Source organism: Pseudorasbora parva, chromosome 14, assembly GCF_024679245.1.
Source record: "Pseudorasbora parva isolate DD20220531a chromosome 14, ASM2467924v1, whole genome shotgun sequence".
NCBI lineage: Eukaryota > Metazoa > Chordata > Actinopteri > Cypriniformes > Gobionidae > Pseudorasbora > Pseudorasbora parva.
The window spans coordinates 21,863,050-21,887,347 of record NC_090185.1 but is presented as its reverse complement, the minus strand read 5'-3'; the positions used below and the strand labels follow the sequence as shown (position 1 = coordinate 21,887,347).

General features: G+C 36.3%; 4 protein-coding genes across 7 annotated transcripts; 2 read left to right on the top strand and 2 right to left on the bottom strand.

Annotated features, from left to right (window-relative positions):
* The first annotated feature begins 5,160 nt into the window (after positions 1–5,160).
* tmem221 (transmembrane protein 221) lies at positions 5,161–7,752 on the top strand. The gene is made up of 3 exons (XM_067415881.1): positions 5,161–5,594; positions 6,180–6,265; positions 7,161–7,752. The coding sequence occupies exons 1-3, from the start codon at positions 5,305–5,307 to the stop codon at positions 7,661–7,663; spliced, it is 879 nt and encodes a 292-aa protein (XP_067271982.1). The 5' UTR covers positions 5,161–5,304; the 3' UTR covers positions 7,664–7,752.
* Positions 6,302–11,458, bottom strand: borcs8 (BLOC-1 related complex subunit 8). Of its 4 annotated transcripts, none has more exons than XM_067415883.1 (6): positions 11,308–11,458; positions 11,059–11,171; positions 9,367–9,431; positions 9,164–9,271; positions 8,878–8,963; positions 6,302–7,065 (listed from the first exon to the last, which is right to left on the bottom strand). In XM_067415883.1, exons 1-5 carry the CDS (start codon positions 11,342–11,344, stop codon positions 8,900–8,902), a joined length of 387 nt encoding a protein of 128 aa, XP_067271984.1. In that variant the 5' UTR covers positions 11,345–11,458; the 3' UTR covers positions 6,302–7,065; positions 8,878–8,899. The 4 variants fall into 4 exon arrangements, with proteins under 4 accessions (XP_067271984.1, XP_067271985.1, XP_067271983.1 ...); XM_067415884.1 differs by having other exon boundaries at positions 6,302–7,062; XM_067415882.1 differs by lacking the exon at positions 8,878–8,963.
* A 499-nt stretch (positions 11,459–11,957) lies between these two features.
* rfxank (regulatory factor X-associated ankyrin-containing protein) lies at positions 11,958–14,344 on the top strand. The gene is made up of 8 exons (XM_067415891.1): positions 11,958–12,258; positions 12,377–12,488; positions 12,568–12,633; positions 12,712–12,812; positions 12,887–13,012; positions 13,905–13,971; positions 14,046–14,126; positions 14,207–14,344. The coding sequence occupies exons 2-8, from the start codon at positions 12,398–12,400 to the stop codon at positions 14,275–14,277; spliced, it is 603 nt and encodes a 200-aa protein (XP_067271992.1). The 5' UTR covers positions 11,958–12,258; positions 12,377–12,397; the 3' UTR covers positions 14,278–14,344.
* A 225-nt stretch (positions 14,345–14,569) lies between these two features.
* nr2c2ap (nuclear receptor 2C2-associated protein) lies at positions 14,570–16,380 on the bottom strand. The gene is made up of 5 exons (XM_067415892.1): positions 16,324–16,380; positions 16,120–16,210; positions 15,926–16,031; positions 14,922–14,989; positions 14,570–14,709 (listed from the first exon to the last, which is right to left on the bottom strand). Exons 1-5 carry the CDS (start codon positions 16,359–16,361, stop codon positions 14,587–14,589), a joined length of 426 nt encoding a protein of 141 aa, XP_067271993.1. The 5' UTR covers positions 16,362–16,380; the 3' UTR covers positions 14,570–14,586.
* Between the last annotated feature and the right edge of the window lie 7,918 nt (positions 16,381–24,298).

Below are 24,298 nucleotides of genomic sequence, written 5' to 3'. Positions count from 1 at the left end.
TTTGGATATTAAAGGTTCTTCAGAGAACCATACCCTGCCAAAGAACCATTTAAGACCCTTTATTTTGAAGAGTAACACGCATTGCTTTCACTTATTGATGGCATCATACACAGCAGAGCAGATTCCGCTATAGTCGTTGCATATGTGTGGGGCGGAGCGATCAAAATAGTGACGAGACCCTTTTGGGGGTAGAGGCCTGTTTGTTTTAGTGATTTGAAATATCAACATCGGTTACCAGAAAGCACTTACCCCACCTTCAATGTTGTGGGCTTATTTTTCTGATAGAGGTCCTGGACTTTGTTCAGATACATGGTATCATGGATTCTTACAAACACCAACAGATAAAAAAATCGAAACCTGACCGCTTCTGCTAGAAATCTTATAATGGGCTGTGGCTGGATCTTGCATCAGGACAGTGATCCAAAACAAAAAATCAACACAAACATACAAAATGAAGCTTCTGCCTTGACCAGTCCCCTGTAGCCTGACAAGCCAGACCCACATCAAGATGTTTGGTCTGGAAACTCACCATTGACAGGGCTCAATCCGAGGGGCGGGATAAATGGTTGTCTTTCAAACTCCCTCTGCACAGCGTGCACGCAATTGGATATTGCTATAACCAACCAGAGCAACGAAGGTGAAGCAGAGCTAGTTGACAGATTAAACTTTCACCGTATCTGGTCGGCAAAACTCAGAACACTTCTTAAGAATGACTTCAGTGCCGTTCTTTTCTCAGAGAAAAGCTTAACTCCAAGTCTGTGTTTACTAGAAGCACGCAAGTGGCCATCATTATGTTAAGCCCCGCCCCCCGACTCTATACATGATGTGATTGGCCCGACCAGAGTTTGGCTTTTACAGCTCAGACGTGTATTGAGAGTTGCTAGGCGACACTCGCCGCAGATTAGATTTGCTGCCGCTAGGGTGCGTCTAGATTTCTAGGCTAATTCCCCTGACCTGAACCCTACAGAAAATGAGGGCTGAACTAAAGAGAAGAAGCACCAACATGGATCTGTGAAACTGAAGGATCTGGAGAGATTCTGTATGATTAAATAGTTCTCTGATCTCTTGTCAGGTGTTCTCCAAATTCCTCAGGCACTATAGGAGAAGACCCTATCTTGAGAAAAGGATGTTGTAATAATTGTGGCCAACATGAATAATAGAAAAACAGTTATTTCATAATGTGAGTTTACACTCACTTTTTAGTAGTTTTACTTCAATGAAAGTTTAGAGTTTTTTAATTTTTGTTTTGTTTGTTTTTGCAGCGGTAGCCACAATGCAATATAACCATTTTTGGTAAACCAAAGTTTAACAATTAGACTGTGTAAACCAGTGATTTGATTTTGCCCTTCAGCTCAGTCTGGAAACCTGTACATTTATTTCTGCTGTTTCTGTTACACTTTTGCGGGAACCAATCAGAGACTGGCTTATCCACCTGGGCCGCTATTGGCGGTCGTTGCCTGTTTATCACGCCTCTTGTGGTCTGATTGGTTGAAGGACTATCCAATTGCGTACAGTCATTCAAATTATGCCCTTGTGGTCTGATTGGTTGAAGGACTATCCAATTGCGTACAGTCATTCAAATTATGCCCGTTGATCACGCCTCTTGTGGTCTGATTGGTTGAAGGACTATCCAATTACGTACAGTCATTCAAATTATGTTGATCATGCCTCTTGTGGTCTGATTGGTTGAAGGACTATCCAATTGCATATAGTCATTCAATTTATGCTTGTTGATCATGCCTCTTGTGGTCTGATTGGTTGAAGGACTATCCAATTGCGTACAGTCATTCAAATTATGCCCGGTGATCACGCCTCTTGTGGTCTGATTGGTTGAAGGACTTGATTGGTTAAAGGATTCTCCAATTACATACGGTCATTCAAATTATGCCCGTTGATCACGCCTCTTGTGGTCTGATTGGTTGAAGGACTTGATTGGTTAAAGGATTCTCCAATTACATACGGTCATTCAAATTATGCCCGGTGATTACGCCTCTTGTGGTCTGATTGGTTGAAGGACTCTCCAATTGCATACAGTCATTCAAATTATGCCCGTTGATCACGCCTCTTGTGCAGTAGAAAATACAGAGCAGACTCCCCAGACCAATGTTCAATTTTAAATTGAGTTTGGTCTGGTGATAGCCACAGTGTGAAAAATTATTTAGAAAAACATACCAAATTGTGCTATTTTCATGATTTATTAAAAATTTTTTATGTGGTTCAGATACAATAATATTTTGAGTTTCTATTTATTAAACACATTTCCTTCATTGTATCAACTCATTTTTTTTATTTCAATAAACTCAACATTTTAAGGCAACCAGGTTACTTACTTTTTTAAGTTAAACCAACAAACCCCCCCCCCCCAAAAAAAAATTACAGTGCAGAAAACCTTACAATACAGTTTTTTTCTCAGTGTAAAGAATATTTTAATAATCTAAAGAACCCCCTTTCCACTTTAAAGAACATTTTGTGTGATGGAAAGGCTCTAGACTTTTTAAAATAAAGGGTTTTAAAGGGGGTTTCCACAGTGAAGCCATAGAAGAATAATTATTTGGTTCCCAAAGAACCTTTCAGTGAGAGCAGATCTTAAAATTACCATTTTTTTTCTTAGTGTGAAGATTCAGAACATTTTAAAAATCTAACCTTAACCTTTTGATGGAAGTATTTTTATGAAGTTTTCATGGATGTTAAAAGTTCTTCATGGAACCTTCCATGCCAATAAAGAATCTTTATTTCCTAGAAGAACCATTTTGGATCCCCAAAGAACCTTTCACCGAACAGTTCTTATAACAACCATTTTTCCCAGTGCTAAGAGAAATGTATTAATCTAAAGATTTTTGCAATGGAAATAAATGTTTTAAAAATGATCGCAGTGATGCCATTGGTTCCCTAAAGAACCTTTAAGTGAAACGTTCTTAAAAGAACCTTTTTTTCACTGTAAAGAACCCTTTGTCCAATGAAAAGGTTCTATGGTTGTTAAAGCTCCTTCTTAGGAGCTTTAACAACAAACCTTTATTTTTAAGTGTGTGTTCTGTAAAAGTTTCTGTTATCAAACTCAAATGTCCAGTAAAGCTCTTGCTGATTATGAAATGCCATAAGTGAGAAAATAAAATAATCATACGATATGAGTCTTAAATGTTAAATAAATGTTAGACTCTCATATCACTAGACTGAAATCTGGGTTCTTGAAAGCATCATCACACTATATACACTTTACGTAAAGATGTATAATAAATAATGGTTATTAATGTAATTATACCCTTATGCGTCTCAATTAAATAAAGGAAACTCTGGAAAGTGTCAAGTGTCAACTTTGTTTTTTTTTTCCCCCTGAAACTTCTCACTTCTGCTTTTGACAACATCAGCGGCCTGAAGTTTTTGTACATGTGGTGAGTCTCTCGGATTCAGAAATAGCCTCTCTGGTCAGCGTTCATGTTTAGGCGATTCTTTAGGCAATGTTTTTTTTAGTGTCGTGCTTATCACGTTAAGCACAGCGGCAGACCTTAAGTTCCCATCAGCCCGTTCTGAGCAACAACAAAAAAAAAAAAACCACCTGTGCATTCAGACTGAAGGTAACAAGCAACATTTCACCTTTATGCAACCAAGCTAAATATGATATGAGACTTAAAAAATATATGGCATTTATAAATGATATTCATAAATAAAATGTTCAGATTGTTTTTAATAAAGGGCTATAGAGAAGGATTGATGGTCTTTAGATCTTTAATGCATTAAAATCTGTAACACAAAAAAAGTGAAGATGTTTTCCATTTTGATCAGAACATATGAATGACTGTGATGGGCTATTCTTCAAAAAGATTCCATTGCATTAACTATGCATTCTCTGCAGTCCAATACTCGTCTCTAAGGCAAGTTTTATAAAGGAGTTTTATAAAGGAGCTCCTCTATTTGCACCACTTCCAAAACACATTAAAAAGGCACTGGCTGTGCACCTTAGTGCTCTCAGAACCTGGCCCAAACAGGTTTGTAGTTTCATTTTTGTGCAAAATAACCATTCTTAATATACTAATGTTTGTGGATGGTTGTGACTATGCATGGTCTTATGTTTTGTAATGGTATTGTCATGCAAATTGGAAAAAAAGCACTCTATTTATTTATTTTAGCAAAATAATAATAATTAAAAAAAAGCCTACTATCGTTATAAAAAGAAAAAAAATATTTGTTGCTGAATATTGTATTCATATAATATTAAATATACATTTAAAATCAATGGGAAACTTATTTTCTTGATTATTCTCTAAATATTAAACAATATATAATAATTAAACGTATATATATATATATATATATATATATATATATATATATATATATATATATATATATATATATATATATATACATATATACACACAATTTTTACAATAATAATATTCCCCTTAAATTTTGCTTAAGCTGATGAACGCACTGAAAAAAAAGTTGCTGCCTTAAACTGAAGTACAATCAATGTAGATTTTTAAGTAATTTCAACTAAAATTGCATTAAAATTATTTTAAAAATTAATTGAATCTTTTATAACTTATTAAAAACATTTAAATACATTTCATTCGAAATATGGGAAACTTTATTCTTGACAATATACTTGAACTGTTAAAATATATCATATAAATGTTTAAAAAGTTAAATTAAAAATAATAATAAAATTAATTAAAAACATAAAAAAAATCCTTATTTATTGAAAATAATCATAAATAATTAAAAAAAATACATTTTAATTACAATCAAACTGGATGTTTAAGTAATTTCAACTTAAATGACATCAAAGTGACTTAAATGAGTTGAATCTTGTATAACTTTTCTTCTTTTCTTTTTTTAAAGTTGAAGATTGTTCATCTTATTTTGATGAGTTAAAGCAATGTAAAAACATGTTGTCATAACTTATTGATCAATTTAGTGCTTTACACCTGCTGCATGCACATGATAGCAACACTTGGTTGGAATAGGCAGGCGAATTCCTTCCTTCTGAGACGTTATAACGTTTCAAAGGCCAAATAAGTATAGGAAGAGTAAATTGAGGTATGTTTTAGGCGAATAAATCCAAATACAAAGTCCATTGTTGCATGAAAAAGTATTTAATCTGGGGATTTAAAATGGATCACATGCTCTGACTGAACAACAGCGGCACGAGAGCACGCGCATTCCACAGCAGCCTCTCGCGCATCGTTTGTTTTGCGCCTCAAGGAAACAGCGAGAAGATAGCGAGGGAAGTGGGAAAAACATCATTTTTGATGGACTATTGCGGTTTGTTTGTGTAATAAATCGGACATTTGCGCACTGTCGGACATGACGCATTCCTACAGTCAGTGTTCTCTCGTGGTGCTCGCGTTTTTAGGGATTTTATCCGCAATAATGTCCGTGTTATCCGTCATTTTGATTTGCCAGCTCCAAACGCAACAGGCTGTTATAAAAGATTCGCCTAGTTTCGTGTCGAGTGAGATCACAGCGGTGTTACTGCCCGTTTCTACGGTCCTCTCCGCCTTGTCTCTGACACTCAACTTGAGCTCAGTTGTTGTGTGTTTGCTTCACAGCTATTTCGCTACTGAAATATGCCGAGGAGAACCAGATACACAAAGGTAACTAATGGAGAAACATACTAGTGTATATTACTTAATATGCGAGTTACAGAATACCGAACCAAGTGAGTGATATTTATTAGAAAAGAACGAGAATACTTGTATTTCAAGCAAAATAATAACCCTCCCCAAAAAGAGTTTGTTTGGTCTCACATAATACAGGCTGCTCTTCAGATAAAAAAACATTTAGGAAACAAAAATCATTTGTGGTAACATTTTCCTAGTGCTGAATCACACCTGAGTGAACCCGAGGTAAACTGACTTCATACATCCACTTTGAAAGTCATTGAAATGAAACGAAGTTAGTACAGCCTATTTGTAGTTCAAGTAGGCTATCCAAATACTTTTGGGGTCATTGTATATCAAGCATAACCTACACAACCTTTGTATTCATATTGCGCTCTAGAACCTTTTTCTAAGATATAAACCAGTAACATTATTCCAGCAGCATGACTTGCTTCTTTACGTATTACATATTCTATTACGTATATGCTTCTTTATCAGGTCTTTTTGTTTAGCAAATTGAGGCCCTGCTACTAGTCCACTCAACAGAAAGTGATCTAACTTTTTTTCTTATATTCTAAGGGCCGATTGGTTTCTATCGGATAGCAGGGCTGTCCGGCACGTGAACATTGGGCTGTTTTGCCTGGGAGTTTCAGTTTACATAGCTGGTAAGTGCACATGAAAACCACAAGAAATTCAAGACATGAATTATTCTTAAAAACTTTAATTATTAGATTCAGAATATACACATTTACAGAACTAGAACAAGTAGAATTATAGTGCAAAATATGAACAAACTGTAACCAAAACCTAAAGCAGCTTTTATTATATGCCGGTCCTTACATCTTGTATAAAAAAGGATGTATTTTTCTTTTCTTTTTCCTCTTGCTCTTTAGTATGGAAGCACATTTCAACCTAAGAGTTAACTAAATATTGATAACTGCGATTTTATATCTTCCAGTTGTGACTTTATATCTCATAAATGTGACTTCATATGTCACAATGTGACATTAAATCTCGCAACTGTGATATTTTCTTTACAGTTGTAACTTGATATTTCACAATTATGACTTTACATCTCATAATGACTTTATATGTTACAGTGTCAAATTAAATCTTGCAATAGCAATATTTTCCTTGCAACTTTATAGCTCTCAACCATGACTTTACATCGCAATTGTGACTTCATGTTACATTCAATCTCAGATAGTGCAATTAAATTTTTTTGTTCTTGCAGTTGCAGCATTATATTTCCTTTGAATTTGTTTCATATTTAAACTGAGAATTAACTTTATTTGTTAACTCCGAGGCAGAAATGGCATTCCATACTTGAAAGTAGATGTGGTGGCACCAAGTGAATATGGCATATGATTTCATCTATGTCTTCCTCAGTGATCAAGTCTATATCCCAGAGCTGTGCTTTTCTCCTCCATCCTTATGCATGCCAGAATCCAAAGCTCTTTTCCTACTAAAAAAAAACAAACCCATTAATGTATATTCATTATTCAGAAGTCATAATATGGAGTGATTTGACATGAATATTTCTTTTCCCCCCCCTCACAGCCATGTGTATTTACATGATATTATTGTTTGAAGTGGAGACTGGCATAGCCAGTGTGTGCGTGCTCTCCTCTGGAGTTCTCATCCTGCTACTTATCATAATTCACTCCCTAATACGGGCCGCACATACAGCCAAAAACTTCCACAGCGAACATGCCCACACCATGTACCACAACGACCCTGAAAACAGCCCTGGATTCCATATGTCAAACCTAAGCATTTCGGAAAAGCCAAGGAGGCAACACAGCTTAGCCAACCTGCATAGACATTTCATCAACCCCGCTCACATCGATCCTAAATTGCTGTACTCGCCGTCCAACGGGCCTCACGTTTACTCTAGCGATAAGGATTGCTACAGTGGCAGTGGGAGCGGACGGACACACCGGACCCTTTCGATGGAGTCTGGCCTGTTTCACACCCAGTCCAAACCTTGGAACGGCGTCAACAGCGAGATGAGATCTGTACTAGCTCGCAAAGCCACAGTCAAGGATTCAACTTTAGTATGAATAGTGTCACATGCTCTATTTATAAGATGTGCACCATATAATATGTGGCTTATAATATGTATATGTATATATATATATATATATATATATATATATATATATATATATATATATATATATATATATATATATATATATATATATATATATATATATATATATATAGGATATAATTTTTTACTAGTGGGTGCAGGACACTACTCATTTAAGTAAGTAAGGATAGCAAAATAAAGAAAACTGTGACATATTATACCCAAAAATTCTTAATAGAATGGACTACCAGTAAAATTTATAAAAAAAATTGACCAAAATTATTCAGACACTTTGACCTGACCATGTTTTGCTTAAGTGTTTTTCTTTAATTGCTAATGTGACCTTTTACACCACAGACTGAACAAAATTAAGCATTGCTTGGTCATCGGTTGACCTAAATTGGTATTATCTAATTATGTTCTTAAATTTAACAGCTGACAACTGATTGGTTGACTGTGATCCATTACATGCCTTTCTATGAAAGTTATCTGACATTATCAAGATGAATTTGTTCTGACACAGTTTAATTCTTGAGTTCGTGTCATATTTTATACCATTTTCTAAACTATACCGAATAAACTGATAATGTGAGAAAATGCTGAGGTGTCTGAATAAATTTAGGTTAGACTGTGCATATATATATATATATATATATATATATATATATGCTGTGTGTCTATACATTATTGTCTTAGAAGGCAGCCAAATTATTTATGACATTTAAAGTAAAATGGTTTTAAAAAAAAGACTATATTTTTTGTATACATAATATCACTTTACAGATGTTCAAAATAACACTAACTGTTAAATTTTAAAATAATATGGTGAAATTACTACTGAAATACATGAAATACTACTAGAATTTGTGTAGCTGTTTTTGGATAATGAACGTTTTTTTTTTGCTTAAAATGCGTGTTTTGTTTAATTAATGCACTACAGTCAACGTGACTTTCTACCAAAATACAACTATAAAAATTCAGATGACAAATGACAATTAAATGACATATACCACATAATAATAAATTAAATGTGTGGGAGAAGCCGATTTGTATTAGTATTTAAAATGTCATAATAAAACTGAAATACAAAAGAAAAGGTTTCTGAACTTTTAACAAACCAACAAATGACTACTAACACTGCACGTGTGATGTACAAAAACATAAAAATGAAGCAAAACTAACCTTGGAAAAAGGTTTTGATGAGTCAAGGTGGTGTGACTGAAGTGTGTGTGGGTGTATCGTTTGGATTAATTGCAGGGTTCACATCACTGAAGCCACATGCATGTTTAAAAACAGAAAAAAGTGAGCAAATTAAAGTGAAGCAATCAAGCAAAGAAAAATGTATGAAAGCATGAAAAGGTCACATTTACGATTAACAGTGAAATGATATCTGAAACTACAAAAAAGGAAAGTAATAATAGTGAATGCATTGAATTGCAATGGAATAAAAACGGATAGTGTGTACAACCTCCGTCCCTGCGAGCTGCTCATCTGTTCCTTCAGTGAAATGGCTTGACGCAGAAGACCATCTATGTTCTTGAAATATAGACTACTATTTGTCATGCTTTTAACCGCACTGAAAGAAAAAATGCCATGAAGTATGTACGGTACTATATAATATATAATATTATAAATAATACATTTTGTCTGTTTGTGTAATGGAAATCTTACCTGCATGCATATTCAACAGTGTAGATCGCTCCCTGACTCTGCTCCTCCCAGCTCTGCATGTCTGTCTAAAAATTCATAATTCAATATGTCACAAGACAGCTTAGGATGTGTTAAATTGTTAAATATTATGTAGCTGGCCAACAAAAGAAGGTCAAACTTGAGGGCCCAATTGTTACTATTGGTGTTTTACTATAGGATATAAGCTGTTTTTGTACTTATAAAGCACATATTAATGGCTAATTCTGCATGACCATATGTGACCCTGTATCACAAATCCAGTCATAAATAAGTCACAGATATTTGTGGCAAAAGCCAACAATACATTGTATGGGTTAAAATTAATATTATTTTCTTTTATGCCAAAAATCATTAGGATATTAAGTAAAGATCAGGTTCCATAAAGATATTTTGTAAATTTCCTACCAAATATTTATGAAAAATGTATTATTATTATTAATATGTGTTGCTAAGGACTTCATTTGGACAACTTTAAAGGCGATTTTTTTCTTTTGCTCTCTCAAATTACAGATTTTTAAATACATGCGTCTCGGGCCAAATATTGTTCTATCAAAACAATGGAAAGCTTATTCATTCGGTTTTCAGATGATATATACATCTCAAGTTTTAAAAAATGTACCCTTATGACTGGTTTTGTGGTCCAGGGTCACATATTCTACATCTCTTAATCCTTCCCAATACCTAAACGTAACCCTACTAACTATTAATAAGAAGTAAATTAGGAGTTTATTGAGGCAAACATCATAGAAATAGTTAGTTAATATCGAGGAGTGGACCCTAATCTAAAGTGTGACCCATAATAAAACCACATTTTATTTATAATGCGCAATCTCATTCCTTAAGCTCTACACGAATAAATACAAGACAATAAATAATAATGATTTTAAAAATATAAGAATAAAGATAAAATACAACATAGAGGAAAAAAAGCATAAGACAAATTAAACAATGTAGACTATTTTAAAAAGATGTGTTTTTAATAGTCACTTAAAACATAGATAAGATTGTGCAAGAATTGAAGTCTTTAAAAGAATGAAATAATAAACTAATCAGTAATATATCACACAGCAGCACATTTTTTCCAGTAAATTCAGTCTATGCATTTATAAGTGCTGAAGTTGTACAGATAAGAACATGCTACTAAAATAATTTATGATATTTGTCGCAAGACAAGTCAACATTTGAAAGAAAGTGTATTTTTGAGCCCTGTGTGTATACTAAATCATACAAAATGGAAATTGAAATGCTTCTACAGTGGCATTTACTATTTTAAAAAAAATCTGTGAATTTAGATTATTATATGGTAGCTACAAGATTAATGAATGCAAATATATTCTGTATACTATAAAATATATGCAATATATAAAATCATTCGCAAACACTAGTTTGAGAAACCATGATGTAATGTAATGTTTAATGCACTGTTATGGATAACAAAAAAAGGCTTCTTTTTTTATCAATATATGATACAAGATTATACTATTCAAATCAATGTTATAAACAAGTTAGGTCAAAGGTAAATCTAAAATTAACCAGATTTTATTCCCTAAAATATGAAATGTAACTACTTTTTATCATGTAATTTGTATTCAGTAATGGACTACGTTAAAATGTTTGATTAGTAGCCAGCATCTAAATTGAGCAATATTAATAAAAGCCATTGAAACAACGCACCTTATGTTGCACGAGCTCTGGTAGGGATCTCCTGACGTGCTCCTGTAACCTATAAAGCGCTATAGACGGTTCATTGGCCAACACATACATACTCTCTGTGAATTTATCAGTCACTGCAGCAGAAATAAACAAAACAAGGGATCGTTACCTCTCCATTAGGTTTATGACAAATAATAAAATGCGTCTAATAAAAGTCATGCGACATAATCAACAATCACACGAATTCTGAATCTAGCCATGGTAACTTACCTCTTTTTACTTTTAACTGCATTTCTTGGTCCTCCATTATTATTAATGTACAACAAAATAAACATATGAAATAAATGTCCTTTTTATTATTACAGCGCCGCTGTTTCCCTACGACTGTGCTTTCAAAACATCATCCGTAGGAACATCAGCCCAATACCTAGTTCCTAGCCACAAGTTCGAATCTTCCGACTCGACTCACTAAAAGATTCATTCACTGATTTGTTCAGTTGCCCTTTCTGTAGACTAACATTTACGAATGAGTCGTTGAAAGATTCAATAAATATACGCTCCCCTACAAAAGACAATGAATACGTCTGTGCAGTTGCTAGGGTAATTAATATAAACTCTTGAAAAAGACAACAAGCAAGCAAACAAAGAAACATTCATTTTAATATTGTTATTACGCCATTTTAATAGTGCATGATTATGTCAATGCGGGTCAATACCGTCAATACACGTTCATAATTCTTCCAGAATAAGTTCAGACTCAAAACACCTACGCAGTGAAAGAGGCGTATTGATGCTATTGTTTAAACCAATGAAATGCTTTTCCTCGGCCCGCACTCAAATGCTATTGGCTGCGGCTGTAGTCAGTCTCTGAAGTCGGTCACGCGCTTAAAGTAGTCAATAAATGAAAGTGAACTAAAAACGATTCTTAAAAGATTCATTCAAACCCCCCGAATCGTTCGTTCACGAAAACCACTTCCAGCTACAGTTCCAACTCTTATTGTTAAGAAGGATGCGATAAAGTTTGCAGACAAAAGTACAATATATATTATGAGAAAAGTGATTCATTAGACTTTGAGTGTGCGGGTGTGTACAATTCTCAATGCACATCTCCTATTTCAGTTTCACTTTTGCAAACGAATCAGGAAACAAAAGCAGCATATGATCACAAGCCTGTGAAGTTTAAGATCAAAGTATTTGCTCATAAAGTGTAAGGAACCGAAGGTAAGATACTCCTAAGACACATATTTTATTACTTCGTATTAGTATTCATTATTATGCTAATGTTTATGAGAGTTAGGATATTTCTCTCTATTATTTTCTAAATTGCGTACATTTAAAGCAGGTGTAATGATCAGTGATTATGGAAAACAGACTCGACGAGAACCACTCGACCACTTTGACGAATAAACAGCGTGGGAATGAGGTCACAGTCCGACCGGCCACTTTAGACAGTGAGACCTTCCCTAAGTATGAAACGCAGATTTCAAACACTGCACTTTTGGACATAATAATGTTAATTATATCTTGTAGACCTCTCAATTCATCAGCTGGCAGCCCATGGAGAGATTTCACAACTGGAGATACATTTATCCAAAGGTACCCATAATTAACAAAACACAAGGATCCATCACTTGATGAAATAAATAAATAACAAATGTATTGGTAATCTTGCAGACAGCTCTCTGCTTAACAGTCAAGATGAGCGAGGTTTCACACCGCTAATGTGGGCTGCTGCATTTGGAGAGATAACGATGGTGGAGTTTCTCCTTCAGAAGGTGAGGGGAAAAAATGTTTAGCTGCTGAGACTGGGCAATATATTATTATATTATAACATATTATATTAAATTAGGGATCAGATCCGAGAACACTTGCTAGGGAACGAGAAAGTGCCCTGTCTTTGGCCAGTGCAGGAGGATTTGCAGATATTGTTAATATTCTTCTACAACATGACATCGAGATTGATTCTTATGACTGGGTATGAGCAATTTAACTATTTTGAACATTTTACAAAAGCTATTTAAAAGCATTAAAGGGTTAGTTCACCAACACAAAAAAAAAAATCTGTCATTAATTACTCATGTCACTTATAACCTCATATCATTCCAAACCCATGAGACCATTCATCTTCAGAACACAAATTAAAGTACTCAACTGAACAAAATATGTAACACTGGCCAGTACATAGTGCACCTTTAAGATATTTTTGAAGAAATCCAATAGGTTTCTGAACCATCCATAGGCAGCAATGTAATTACCAAGGCCAGAAAGGTAGTCAAGACAGAGTTAAAATAGTCTATGTCAGTGGTTCTCAAACCTGTCCTGGGGACCCCTCACCACTGCACATTTTGCATGTCTCCCTCATCAGACACCCAATTCAAATCTTAGAGTCTCTACTAATGAGCTGATGATTTGAATCAGGTGTGTTTGATGAGGGAGACATGCAAAATGTGTACTAGTTGGGGGTCCCCAGGACAGGTTTGAGAACCACTGGTCTATGTGACTCCAGTGGTTCAAACGTAATGTTATGAAGTGGCTAGAATACTTTTTGTGCAGAAAAAACAAACAAAAATAACAACTTCTCGTCTGTGTCAGTCTCCCACGCCGTTTATGCTGTAAATACAGAGCATTGCTTTTAAAGCGCTACAGCGGAACGCCAGCTTAATGTGGTAATTAAATTGCTGTCTATAGAGGGGTCAGAAAGCTCTCGGATTTCATCTTAATTTGTGTTCTGAAGATGAACGAAGGTCTTAGGGGTTCAGAAAGACATGAAGGTGAGAAATTAATGACAGAATTTACATTTTTTGGGTGAACTATTCCTTTAATTACTGCAGAAAATGTACATAAACATCTTTCAATTTTAAACACAGAATGGTGGGACCCCTCTTCTGTACGCAGTTCGTGGTAATCACATAAAATGTGTCGAAGCTCTCCTAAGTAAGTCTTTTCAAAATACACACGCTTTTTGTTTTATTATTTGTGATGACAAACTAAAGTTAATTTGTGTTTAGGATGTGGGGCAGATATCACGTTTGAGGCAGACTCTGGATATAGTCCTGTTGCCCTTGCTGTTGCATTGGGCCACAAAAAAGGCAAGTCATTCCTTACAGTATATTGATGTGCAAATCATTTATTTGATAGTTTAATCACTGAACTGTCTACTTATTTGCAGTGCAAAAAATTCTCGAAGATCACATTTTGAAGCTGTTTCGGGGACCGGTTTCAGTGTCTGAGAACACATGAAGCAAAGGACTGCTCTTACAAGATCTTGCAATAATCCTGCATACTGTATAGCTTTATTTTGACATGAAAGAAATAATCAGTTTTTCTACTTTTTTTTATTAAAAAACACTTACAAAAATGCATGTGTGTTGACTTGAAAAGGCACGTGAATATAATCTGTAGAAATGAGATGTAATCAAGTTACATCAGTTGATGCCTTCGCTGTGCGCAAGTGGGAATAAACTCCACATCCAGAGGTAAAAACAAGGGGAAAAGAATGGTTGGCATTCCCGCCTCTTCAGATTTCCTCTCTGTCCTTTTCTCAAAACATTACAAAGACTTTTCCCCCAGGATATCCAATGTGTAAACAATTATTCTTCCAAAAAAGTCAGCGCTGTTTTCAAACACTATTTTAAGCCTCTGCACCAAAGGGGCATCTTGAATGGGAAAACTGTGGGTGAAGAATCAAGGATTTGATAAGCTTGGGATAAAATGAAAACATGGGTAATTTGGCCATCAGCCAGGAATGGATAAAAAAAAAAAAGGTGTAGAAGGCACTGGAAATGTCCACTGAGTGAGTTCAATTGACCCATTTAAACGCATTTATAAGTGGATGCAAAAATGGAAGGTGCTGACAAGTAATTTTGCACCAGGTGGAAGGATATTTGTAGACAGTTGTTGTCCTCTGGATAGAAATCTGAAATGTGTTTGAGATCCTCTTCTTTTGCAGACCCTGTAGAAGAGAAAGCCTTTAAATGGCTCTTAGTCATATGAAAATAACTATTATTAGGCCTATATGTGTATATGTCTATCTATCAGTCCGTCTGTCCGAATTCACAGTACTCATAAAAGAGAAGGCAAAAAGTACCCGGATGACCTCCTACTTCTTTTTTTTAGCAGCCATTAAGTAATTACTTGTTCAAAATAAGCACCTATTCAGAGTACACGATTTTGGACGCTGTCAGTTCCTTTTGTTTAAGAAGCCATTTTTCTTAAATATATGTCACAATATAGGAAGAAAAGACTATCAACGATTGTTTCCGTTTCATTAACATGTATTACATTTTCGATTATACAACAAATAGCATATAAAATGCAAAATAAATTCATAGAAATTATTTGCACAGCTTTATGGGACATCAGTAGTTATAAACACTATTATTTAAAACAATGTAAATTATCACAGGAAAATAGTCTAGAACAGTTTTCAAATTGGGGTCCAGGGATTAATAACAACAACAAATATAAGAATTAGATCAAAATAAATGAGAAAAGCAATAAATTAGATCTAAATAAATTCATAAACTATGTGCTTAAAATAAAAAAAAATATTAATTATGTATTAACCTATTAAACAGATTACATTAGATTAAAAATGCAGAATAAAAAGAAACAAAATAAATAATAGAATATAAAATTAATATAATTAGATTTAAAATATTAATTTTACTGTGTATTAATTGACTGTTTACAAAAGACAGATTCCTTATACATTTTAGGATGGGGGTCCCTCACACAGGGATGCTCTTATTTGGGGGTCCGTGGCATCTAAAATATTGAAAACCACGCTCTAGCATATGGACTAGCATCTTCTAACACCCTCTGAGCTCATGGTAGGTCCATCTTTTAAGGTCTTATTCCTAAAAGTTGTTGTGTTGTGTTGACTAACCTTCTAATTTACAAGATTTTCCTGAAAAACCTCCTTGGAACTGGAGTCTGAGCCCTGATACTTTCACAGGCTGTGGAAACTCCAAGACAACCCACTGAGATTCACCCTATTTATTAAATAATAATAAAAAAACGTCAGTAAAGAGGGCTGTAAGGATGAGAAAACCACAAACCACACCATCTCGGCAAAATTACCTGGTCGGAATTCCAGCACGTCTCCTCATTGGAATCAAACATGAACTTCTTTCCGAACTGTTTGACATCTCTGTTGAGGACAGAACTCACCCTGCGGGATAGAAACTTCGTCTATCGTCATTGTAATTTGCGTTTTACATAAAAAAATATATACAGGTCTAGTTTATATTGATGTTATTTATATGAAGCACCCCACGTTTTTACCTGCTTTGTGTGTTGTTACAAATCAATGTCTCTGCCATCTTCAATTCGACCTTTCAACTGTGGGCAAAACAGACATGCGCAGTTTTACGACAGTGAGGGCAGTGTGTAATGCGCTTCTCTACCGTTAGATGTCAGTGTCGCTCCTCAAATTGCTAGCCATGAAGTGTCATACATCCGCGTGAGTATTGCAAGCCGAAAATGGATGTAAATACTGTGCATCCAATAAAAGTCAAGGGTATTTTTGTACAGAATCATTTGTTAAGGCAGAAGCAAGCAGCCAATTAGGCAGATATGCCAACATGGACAGGTTGCCTTGGAAATTATGAGCAAAACCAAGCCAAGGTAATGGATAATTTGCCCACGTTCAGTTTGAGATTCCAGATAACGCAATCCCTCTCGTTCTCTTTCTAATTTTGCACATTTCTGTATTTCAGTTTTTAATCTTTTAGGACAGCGTTTGAATTTGAAATCATTTTGGTACTGTTTTCATTTGATGTCCGTATAATCTGGACCCTGAAGCAAAACCAGCTGAAGACCACTCTCTTTGTCATAGATTGGAGCCAGTGGAAAGAAATTAAAATAATTTTAGACTTGTTTATTACTTCTTCTTTTTTTAGGCGACACGTCTGTGTATTTTTGACTGTGACTTGGCAGAATACCACATTTGATGTCACAATCTTCTCTCTTGTCTTATTTGCATCAGTAGCCTAACAGCTTTAATCTAAAACTGCGTTTGGCTATATTTGGAATAAATGTTCTTTCATGCTTTTAAGAGACGCAAGATCAGAGACCAAGAGAAAGAGAAGGATTGACAAGATTATAAATAAACATTCCAGCTTCAGTTTGTTTGATTGGTCTTAAAGGGATAGTTTAGCCAAAAATGAAAATTAGCCCATGATTTCCTCACCCTCAAGCCATTCTAGGTGTATACGACTTTCTTCTTTCAGACGAACACAATCAGAGTTATATTAAAAAATGTTCTGGCTCTTCCAAGCTTTATAATGGCAGTGAATGGGGGTTTGAGATTTTGAAGCCCAAAAAAGTGCATTTGATCCATCCATCATAAAAGTAAGACGGCCGTGTGCATCAATTTATGGGAAAAGAGTAACCCCTGCCCTTTTCTGACCTGACACATCCATGTATTGATGAACGTGGAAGCGCAGAGGATGGGGCAAAACTATACTGATAGGGACACTGTACTGTCAAAGAGCAGTATCGTGAGCCTTCAGATGAGACGTTAAACTGAGGTCTTGACTCTATGGTCATTAAGAATCCCAGGATGTCCTTCGGAAAAAGAGTAGAGGTGTAACCTCTGCATCTTGGCCAAATTTGCCCATTGGCCTCTGTCCATCATGGCATCCTAATCATCCCCATATCCTCTCAGTCTCCTCTCCACCAATCAGCTGGTGTGTAGTGGGTATTCTGGTGCAAAATGGCTGCATCCAGGTGAATGCTGCACATTGGTAGCCTGACAAGCCAGACACATCAAGATGTTTGGTCTGGAAACTCACCATAGACAGGGCTCAATCCGAGGGGCGGGATGAACGGTTGTCTTTGAAACTCCCTCTGCACGCAATTGGATAGCGCTACAACCAACCAGAGCAACGAAGGTGAAGCGGAGCTAGTTGACAGATTAAAGGGGGGGTGAAATGCTGTTTCATGCATACTGATCTTTTTACACTGTTAAAGACATGGAATCCCATACTAAACATGGACAAAGTTTCAAAAGTTAAGGTGGACGTTTGATGGGAGTATTTCTTTGTCAAAAATACTACTTCCGGTTAGTCATAAGTTTCGGCAAGTTTTTTGCGATCATGCGTCCCCATTGACGTTAGTGGGGGCGGAATTTCCTTGTATGGGCCTTACGGACAATTCTACCGGAAGCGTGTGAGAGAGAGAGAGGGAGAGAGAGAGAGGGAGAGAGCGAAAGCAACAGGCTATGCCCATCAAAGCGCTCGTAGGCTGCGCTGCACAGGTAATGTGCACAATTAACAATGACATCAAAAAGTGCGTTTTTGGTTGCCAGACCAAGACAGTCCTGCACAGATTCCCCCAAAACCCCGCGGTAAGGCAACAGTGGATGTAATTTGCTTTTCCGGATCAGCAACTGAGTTGCGCGAATGTTTATATCTGTTCGCTGCATTTCGGTGCCGACTGTTTCATAAACATGGCCCAGCATGACGCCGGATTTTCCAATAGCCTAATGCTGAAGGATGGAGCAGTCCCAACGTTAGAACCGCGGGCGGTGAGTTAGACTGCTTCAAATGTCTGTGTCTATGCTCATCAAGTAGCCCAAACATGATCACGTATAGTTACTATATATATTACTATATATAGAAATTGATCAATGGAGCATGCGATGTGTAGTGCGTGTACATTTGTTTAGCTGGCCACTATATGTGTAACTTTATGTTTGTGTATTGTAAAAGCACTCAACAATACACAAAGAGGGGGGAAATATGTTGAACTAAATAAGCACGCTTCTTCATTCAAATGCGCTACTATTCCGTGTCTATCTATGTAAACACTAACTTAACCTGTCTACACAAACCACGCGTAAACACACAAACACGTGCACAACTGCACTTCCCACATGTACACCTTCAAAGACAAAAATACGACGATATAATTCAAGTATAAATATGTAAATAACACAAGCCGCTAAGCATATTATATAGTTAGTGTATATCGTACCACATAGAGACGTCCTGCTCTAGTCGTTTTTGCTGATGCTCCTGTTCAACTGCAGCCTCTGGGTCTGATTCCGGATCATAGATGTATGGCTGTATCTGATTAAAAGCCATATTTTTATTTTGAATAAAGTTTTTTCCCCGCTGTTAGGGATGACAGCTTTACGACGCACTCGACGCACTCTACACAATAGCAGCAGCGAGCACACGTCATTATTTAGCTCCGCTCACACGACACGCCCCCACCCGCTCGGCTTTTTTCGGAAAGACTCGGAACAGCGCATCTTTCTTATATAATTATAAAAAAAATAAAGACTTTTCGGAGATATGCAGGATGCAATGCTACTCTATAGGTACTCAAGATTGACATGACACTGACTGAAACTGAGTGTTTCACCCCCCCTTTAAACTTTCGCCGTATCCGGTCGGCAAAACTCTGAAACTCTTCCCTTTTTAAGGATGAATTCAGTGCTGTTCTTTGTTCTTTTCTCAGAGAAAAGTTTAACTCAAGTCTTCTAGAGTCGCGGTCAAAGCTGATTCGAAAGACCACTGTTCGCCAGTTTCTGTGTTTACTAGAAGCACGCAAGCACAACTCTGCCGTCATTATGTTAAGCCCCGCCCACTAGGGCTGCACGTTTTCAAGTTTTTCATTAACCGTTAACCGAGGCCCTTAGCGGTTAATACTCGGTTAACCATATTGTTCGTCAGGGTTATTTTTAGCTTATTAATTTGACGACCACCATCTCCGTAGTGAACGCGCCTATAGAGAGAAATGCACATCATGGATTACACAATCAGAGAGTAGCCTATTTCTTTTCGTTTTAAATTGTTAAAAGACATTTCAAGTTTCTTTAGATCTATTTCATGTCTGCGAGGCGTACGCTGAGTTTCGTTAAATTAGGATGAGATGCGCTCCAGTTCACGAGCAATGCAAGTGGCCGCGAGGGCGCCTGCATGATTAGGGCATTAGTAAAATATGCAGCCGAGAAGGATTCACACAGACAGCGTTTGACTCGCGCGGCTGCTGAGCCTCTCCCGGCAGAGAGTTCAAGCATCTGTGGACTCGTCCCTTCAGCTCTGGCCATCTTGCTTTCAGTCCGCGATTAGCTTTTTTGTTTTCTTCATTACAGTTAAAGTAACGTCTGCTTTTCTCTAGTCATTCACAAGTTTCTCACTTAAAACTTTCTTTCTTCTGCTCCGTTATGCACAGCGCGCGCGGCTCGCGCTCTGCTTCTGCCCTAATGCGACTTATAGTCCAGTGCGACGTATGTTATTTTCCTCTTCATGACGCATTTTTTGACTGATGCGACTCATACTCCGGAGCAACTTATAGCCTGAGAAATGCGGTAAGCACTGCATTGCAATACTTGCATTTTGCCCCGTCACTCTCATTTTTAAAGTGCTCCCACGCTTTCTTTGCCCGCTTAGAAAGCTGGTCATGACTTCTTCTTGTGGATATTACAAATGTCTGGCAGCGCTCTTGCGGTCTCTAGGGGTGCAAACATATATTACAACTAAATTCAAAGCACGTCATTGACGCCACTTAACCGAGTAAAATGTTTCACTCGGTTACACAATTTTTAACGGTTAATCGGTCAATCGGTTAACCATGGACACCCCTACCGCCCACCGACTCTATACACGATGTCATTGGCCCGGCCAGAGTTTGCCGTTTACAGCTCAGAAGTGTATTGAGAGTTGATAGACGACACTCGCGGCAGATAAGATTTGCTGCCGCTAGGGTGCGTCTAGATTTCTAGGCTAGCACATTGGTGGTGGTTGAGGAGATTCCCCCTTTCTATATGTAAAGCGCTTTGAGTACCCAGAAAAGTGCTATATAAATGTAACAAATTTATTATTATTATTGAAACAAAACCCCAGTTACAAAGCTAAAATTTTAATTTTACAAGAGAAATGTTTAGAGGATTTTGATTTAAGACAAGAGGGGCTTGAGTTTTTTGGACAGCCCTATTTGTTTGAACCACGAGAGGTGTCAAAGCTTACACTACTCTCTTACATCAGGGGATGTTACACTTTTAGCCTAAGTTGACTTGCGTAGACCTTCTGCCAGAAGCTAGTTATTTAATAAAGTTTTAAAAATGGACATTTTTTTCCACTTCACTTCTCTTCCTATATTAACCCCCTGGAATCGTATGGTTTACTTTTATAATGGGTGGATGCACTTTTTGGGGCTTCAAAATCTCAACCCCATTCACTGCCATTATAAAACTTTGAAGAGCCAGGATATTTTTTAATAGAACTCCGATTGTGTTCATCTGAAAGAAGAAGGTCATATACACTTAGGATGGCTTGAGGGTCACGGAGTAATTTTCGGGTGAAGTATCCCTTCAAGGTTTACCATCTATGGGTGTTTGAGCAGTATGGAAGCATCTGGGTATAGCAATATTCAATTTGAAATGTAATATGCAATGTATTTCTGTTTTTAAATGTACATCTTCCATGCCAAATATGCAATGTTTGATGCAAAATGCTACTTCAATCGTATAATTTAAAGTGGTGATTTCCTACACTAATTTTAACATATAATTTAAACATGTTTGTTTTCATTTTATAAGTTGCAAAATTGGAGGGGAAAAAAATCAAGCAAAAATTGTAACAAAATTATAAATCTTATTTTTCTTTTTGTATTTACACACAGTTAAGACACGTGATTGTGTTTTCATTTAATGTCCTGCAATGAATGTAGCAAAATTCATTGCGGAAACTGAATTGATGAGAGGGCGAGCACATTAAAAATCACAGTAAAATTTTTAGCTTTTTTTTATTTTTACGACACTACTCTTCTAGCTCCACTTAATAAAAGCAACATTTGAACTCTGCCAGTCTTAAATCTTTGCTATATTATATGTATATTATATATAAATGGCTGGTAAATTGCAGTTAAATTATCCCATCCCTAAGCCCCACCTTAGTTACTGACCAATCCTTACTTAGCAACTGTTGCCATGGCTACATGGCTTGTTATAGACAAGCTTTTTCTCTTTTTCCAGTTCATGTTAATGGAGAAAATCTGCGTTTAGATCATTTTAAGTTTAAATTTTAATTTCCCTCCTGTAAATTAAAGTGCGCTTCAGTCCTCATTTCCAAATGAAAATCCTACATTTGTTTCAAGGAATATTAATGTTTAATTTAGTTCAGGTCAAAGTAGACTTCAAGTATTGATTCAGAGGTCACAGCATCAAATCATATGAGTTATATTACTCAATATTTCAAGTTGAGCAATTAACATTCTTGTAAAGAAAATTAATATCTAAAATTGATTACTTCAGTTTCTTGAGTTATGCTAACTTATTAGGGTGTAGTAAAATACATTGAGATGCAGGAGCAGTTCTTTTGAATTTAAAGTTGTCGCCTGTAATTGCCTTCATGTTAAGCTTCTCTCTTTCAGTCATCTGCCTTGATTCTGATTTGCAGTCTCTGCACTTTTTAATCATGTTACTGCTTCATTTAACAATTTCTTTCGAGACAAATGGCTAAAGAAATGCTTGCAATGTCGCACTTCATTTCAGCTCATGTACGAATAATATCCATTCAATTTTTACCACTTTATGAGCACACAGGGAACTCTCTAATTCTTTCTAATGGGATGTTTTGAGAGTCTTGATTTAGCAGTTTAGCTAAGGTTTTTTCTCTCTCTCTCTTTTTGTATGTACAGGTCATTAAGTGATTCGGAGCATTTATCAAACTGCAAAAGTTTTTGTTACGTTATACCGTTTTTGAAATGTTTAGAAATGTCAATGGTTTGCCACAAGGGGCGATCTTTGTGAAACCATAAACCTTGAGACTGTAAAAAAAATATGGATATAGTGTCCATGATGTCACCCATAGGTTTCTGAAGAGAGTTGTTTTCGAGCTTAAAGTCGGCCATTGCCATCTTGGCAGCGTGTCCCGGATGACTGGAAATAGGCAATGAGGCAGGCGGGATGTGGGCGGAGCTGAGAAATGATGACTAAAAGACAGCAGACAAAGGACAATCCACCTGTCATTTAGAGTGGCCACGCCCTTAATTATGCAGAAATTTAAAGCTTTATATAATGTAAACAAATGAATTTAAAACAATTTTACCCCCTCACAGTTGTCATGAAGGGCAAAACTACCAAATAGACCAAAACCACAGTTTATACCAGACTATAAACATGATTTTTTTTTCAGCTGTAAAGTTGGCCATTTTAACATTGGGCTCAATGAGATTCTGCTCCCGTCTGGAGCCTGTACATTAATTTCTACTGCTACTGTTACACTTTTGCGGGAACCAATCACAGACTGGCTTATCCACCTGGCGCACTATTAGCGGCTTTAACACGATGATGGATAGAGATGCGATGGGTCATTGCCCGTTGATCACGCCTCTTGTGTTCTGATTGGTTAACCTCTTACTGGCTAACCAGTACAATTTTTGTAATTTCTGCCTGGATTTGGCCTACCCAAACTGAAAACCTTACCATACACAGTGGTCTAAGTTCAAACTTTTGGTGACATTTTACAGGAAACCATTTGAAGGCACATAAAACACTGCTAAAAGTGATCAATATGTATGTATATGTTTTCTAAGCTGTAATAACCCCCTCAAAAAAGTTGGCGTTTATTTTTTTATTTTTTTATAAATTCATTTTTGAAAGTGTGCAACTCAGGCCCTGTGCTCTAGGTTTCTGCAGACAGTTTGGGCTGTTTCCACTAAATTCCAGAAAATAGTGGAAAATAGAAGTTTTTCTGTGTCATGTTGTATGCAAAATTTATACAAATGGTCTGAAAGGAGGACCCCCCCCCCACACACACACACACACCATATACAGTGGTATACATGCAATATCCCAGTGTCATTAAATTAATCGAATATCCTGGAAACAGCCCAAACTGTCTGCAGTGTCCTAGAGCACAAAGGGCCTGAGTTACACACTTTCAAAAATGGATTTATAAAAAAAGAAAAGAAAAAAAAAGCGACTAATTTTTGGGGGGTTATTGCAGCTTAGACAACATATACATGTTTATCACTTTTAGCAGTGTTTTATGTAACTTCAAAAGGTTTCCTGTAAAATGATACCAACATTTTGAACTTAGACCACTGTATGTGTGTATGGGAAGCTTTTCAATTTAGGTAGGCCAAATCCAGGTCGGAAATGACACCAGAGTAATTTAGTGTAAATTACTTTGTCTAAAACAAATGCCAAAGTGATGCATATCTCTAGAAAATAGAGACTCTAAGCTTTCAAATGGTACCAAATATGAGGTCATAGCTCCTCCACAGACATGAAAATATATACATG

Coding starts and splice junctions, on each gene's coding strand:
- tmem221 (XM_067415881.1), top strand. CDS start 5,305: ATGACGCATTCCTACAGTCAGTGTTCTCTCGTGGTGCTCGCGTTTTTA. Junction 5,595..6,179: donor GGAGAACCAGATACACAAAG/GTAACTAATGGA, acceptor TTATATTCTAAG/GGCCGATTGGTTTCTATCGG. Junction 6,266..7,160: donor AGTTTCAGTTTACATAGCTG/GTAAGTGCACAT, acceptor CCCCCCTCACAG/CCATGTGTATTTACATGATA.
- borcs8 (XM_067415882.1), bottom strand. CDS start 11,344: ATGGAGGACCAAGAAATGCAGTTAAAAGTAAAAAGAG. Junction 11,172..11,307: donor GCAGTTAAAAGTAAAAAGAG/GTAAGTTACCAT, acceptor TTTCTGCTGCAG/TGACTGATAAATTCACAGAG. Junction 7,066..9,163: donor AGCAGCTCGCAGGGACGGAG/GTTGTACACACT, acceptor GTTTTTTTTTAG/TAGGAAAAGAGCTTTGGATT.
- nr2c2ap (XM_067415892.1), bottom strand. CDS start 16,361: ATGGCAGAGACATTGATTTGTAACAACACACAAAGCAG. Junction 16,211..16,323: donor TGTAACAACACACAAAGCAG/GTAAAAACGTGG, acceptor TCTATCCCGCAG/GGTGAGTTCTGTCCTCAACA. Junction 16,032..16,119: donor CGTGCTGGAATTCCGACCAG/GTAATTTTGCCG, acceptor TTTAATAAATAG/GGTGAATCTCAGTGGGTTGT.
- rfxank (XM_067415891.1), top strand. CDS start 12,398: ATGGAAAACAGACTCGACGAGAACCACTCGACCACTTTGACGAATAAA. Junction 13,013..13,904: donor AGATTGATTCTTATGACTGG/GTATGAGCAATT, acceptor TTTTAAACACAG/AATGGTGGGACCCCTCTTCT. Junction 13,972..14,045: donor ATGTGTCGAAGCTCTCCTAA/GTAAGTCTTTTC, acceptor ATTTGTGTTTAG/GATGTGGGGCAGATATCACG.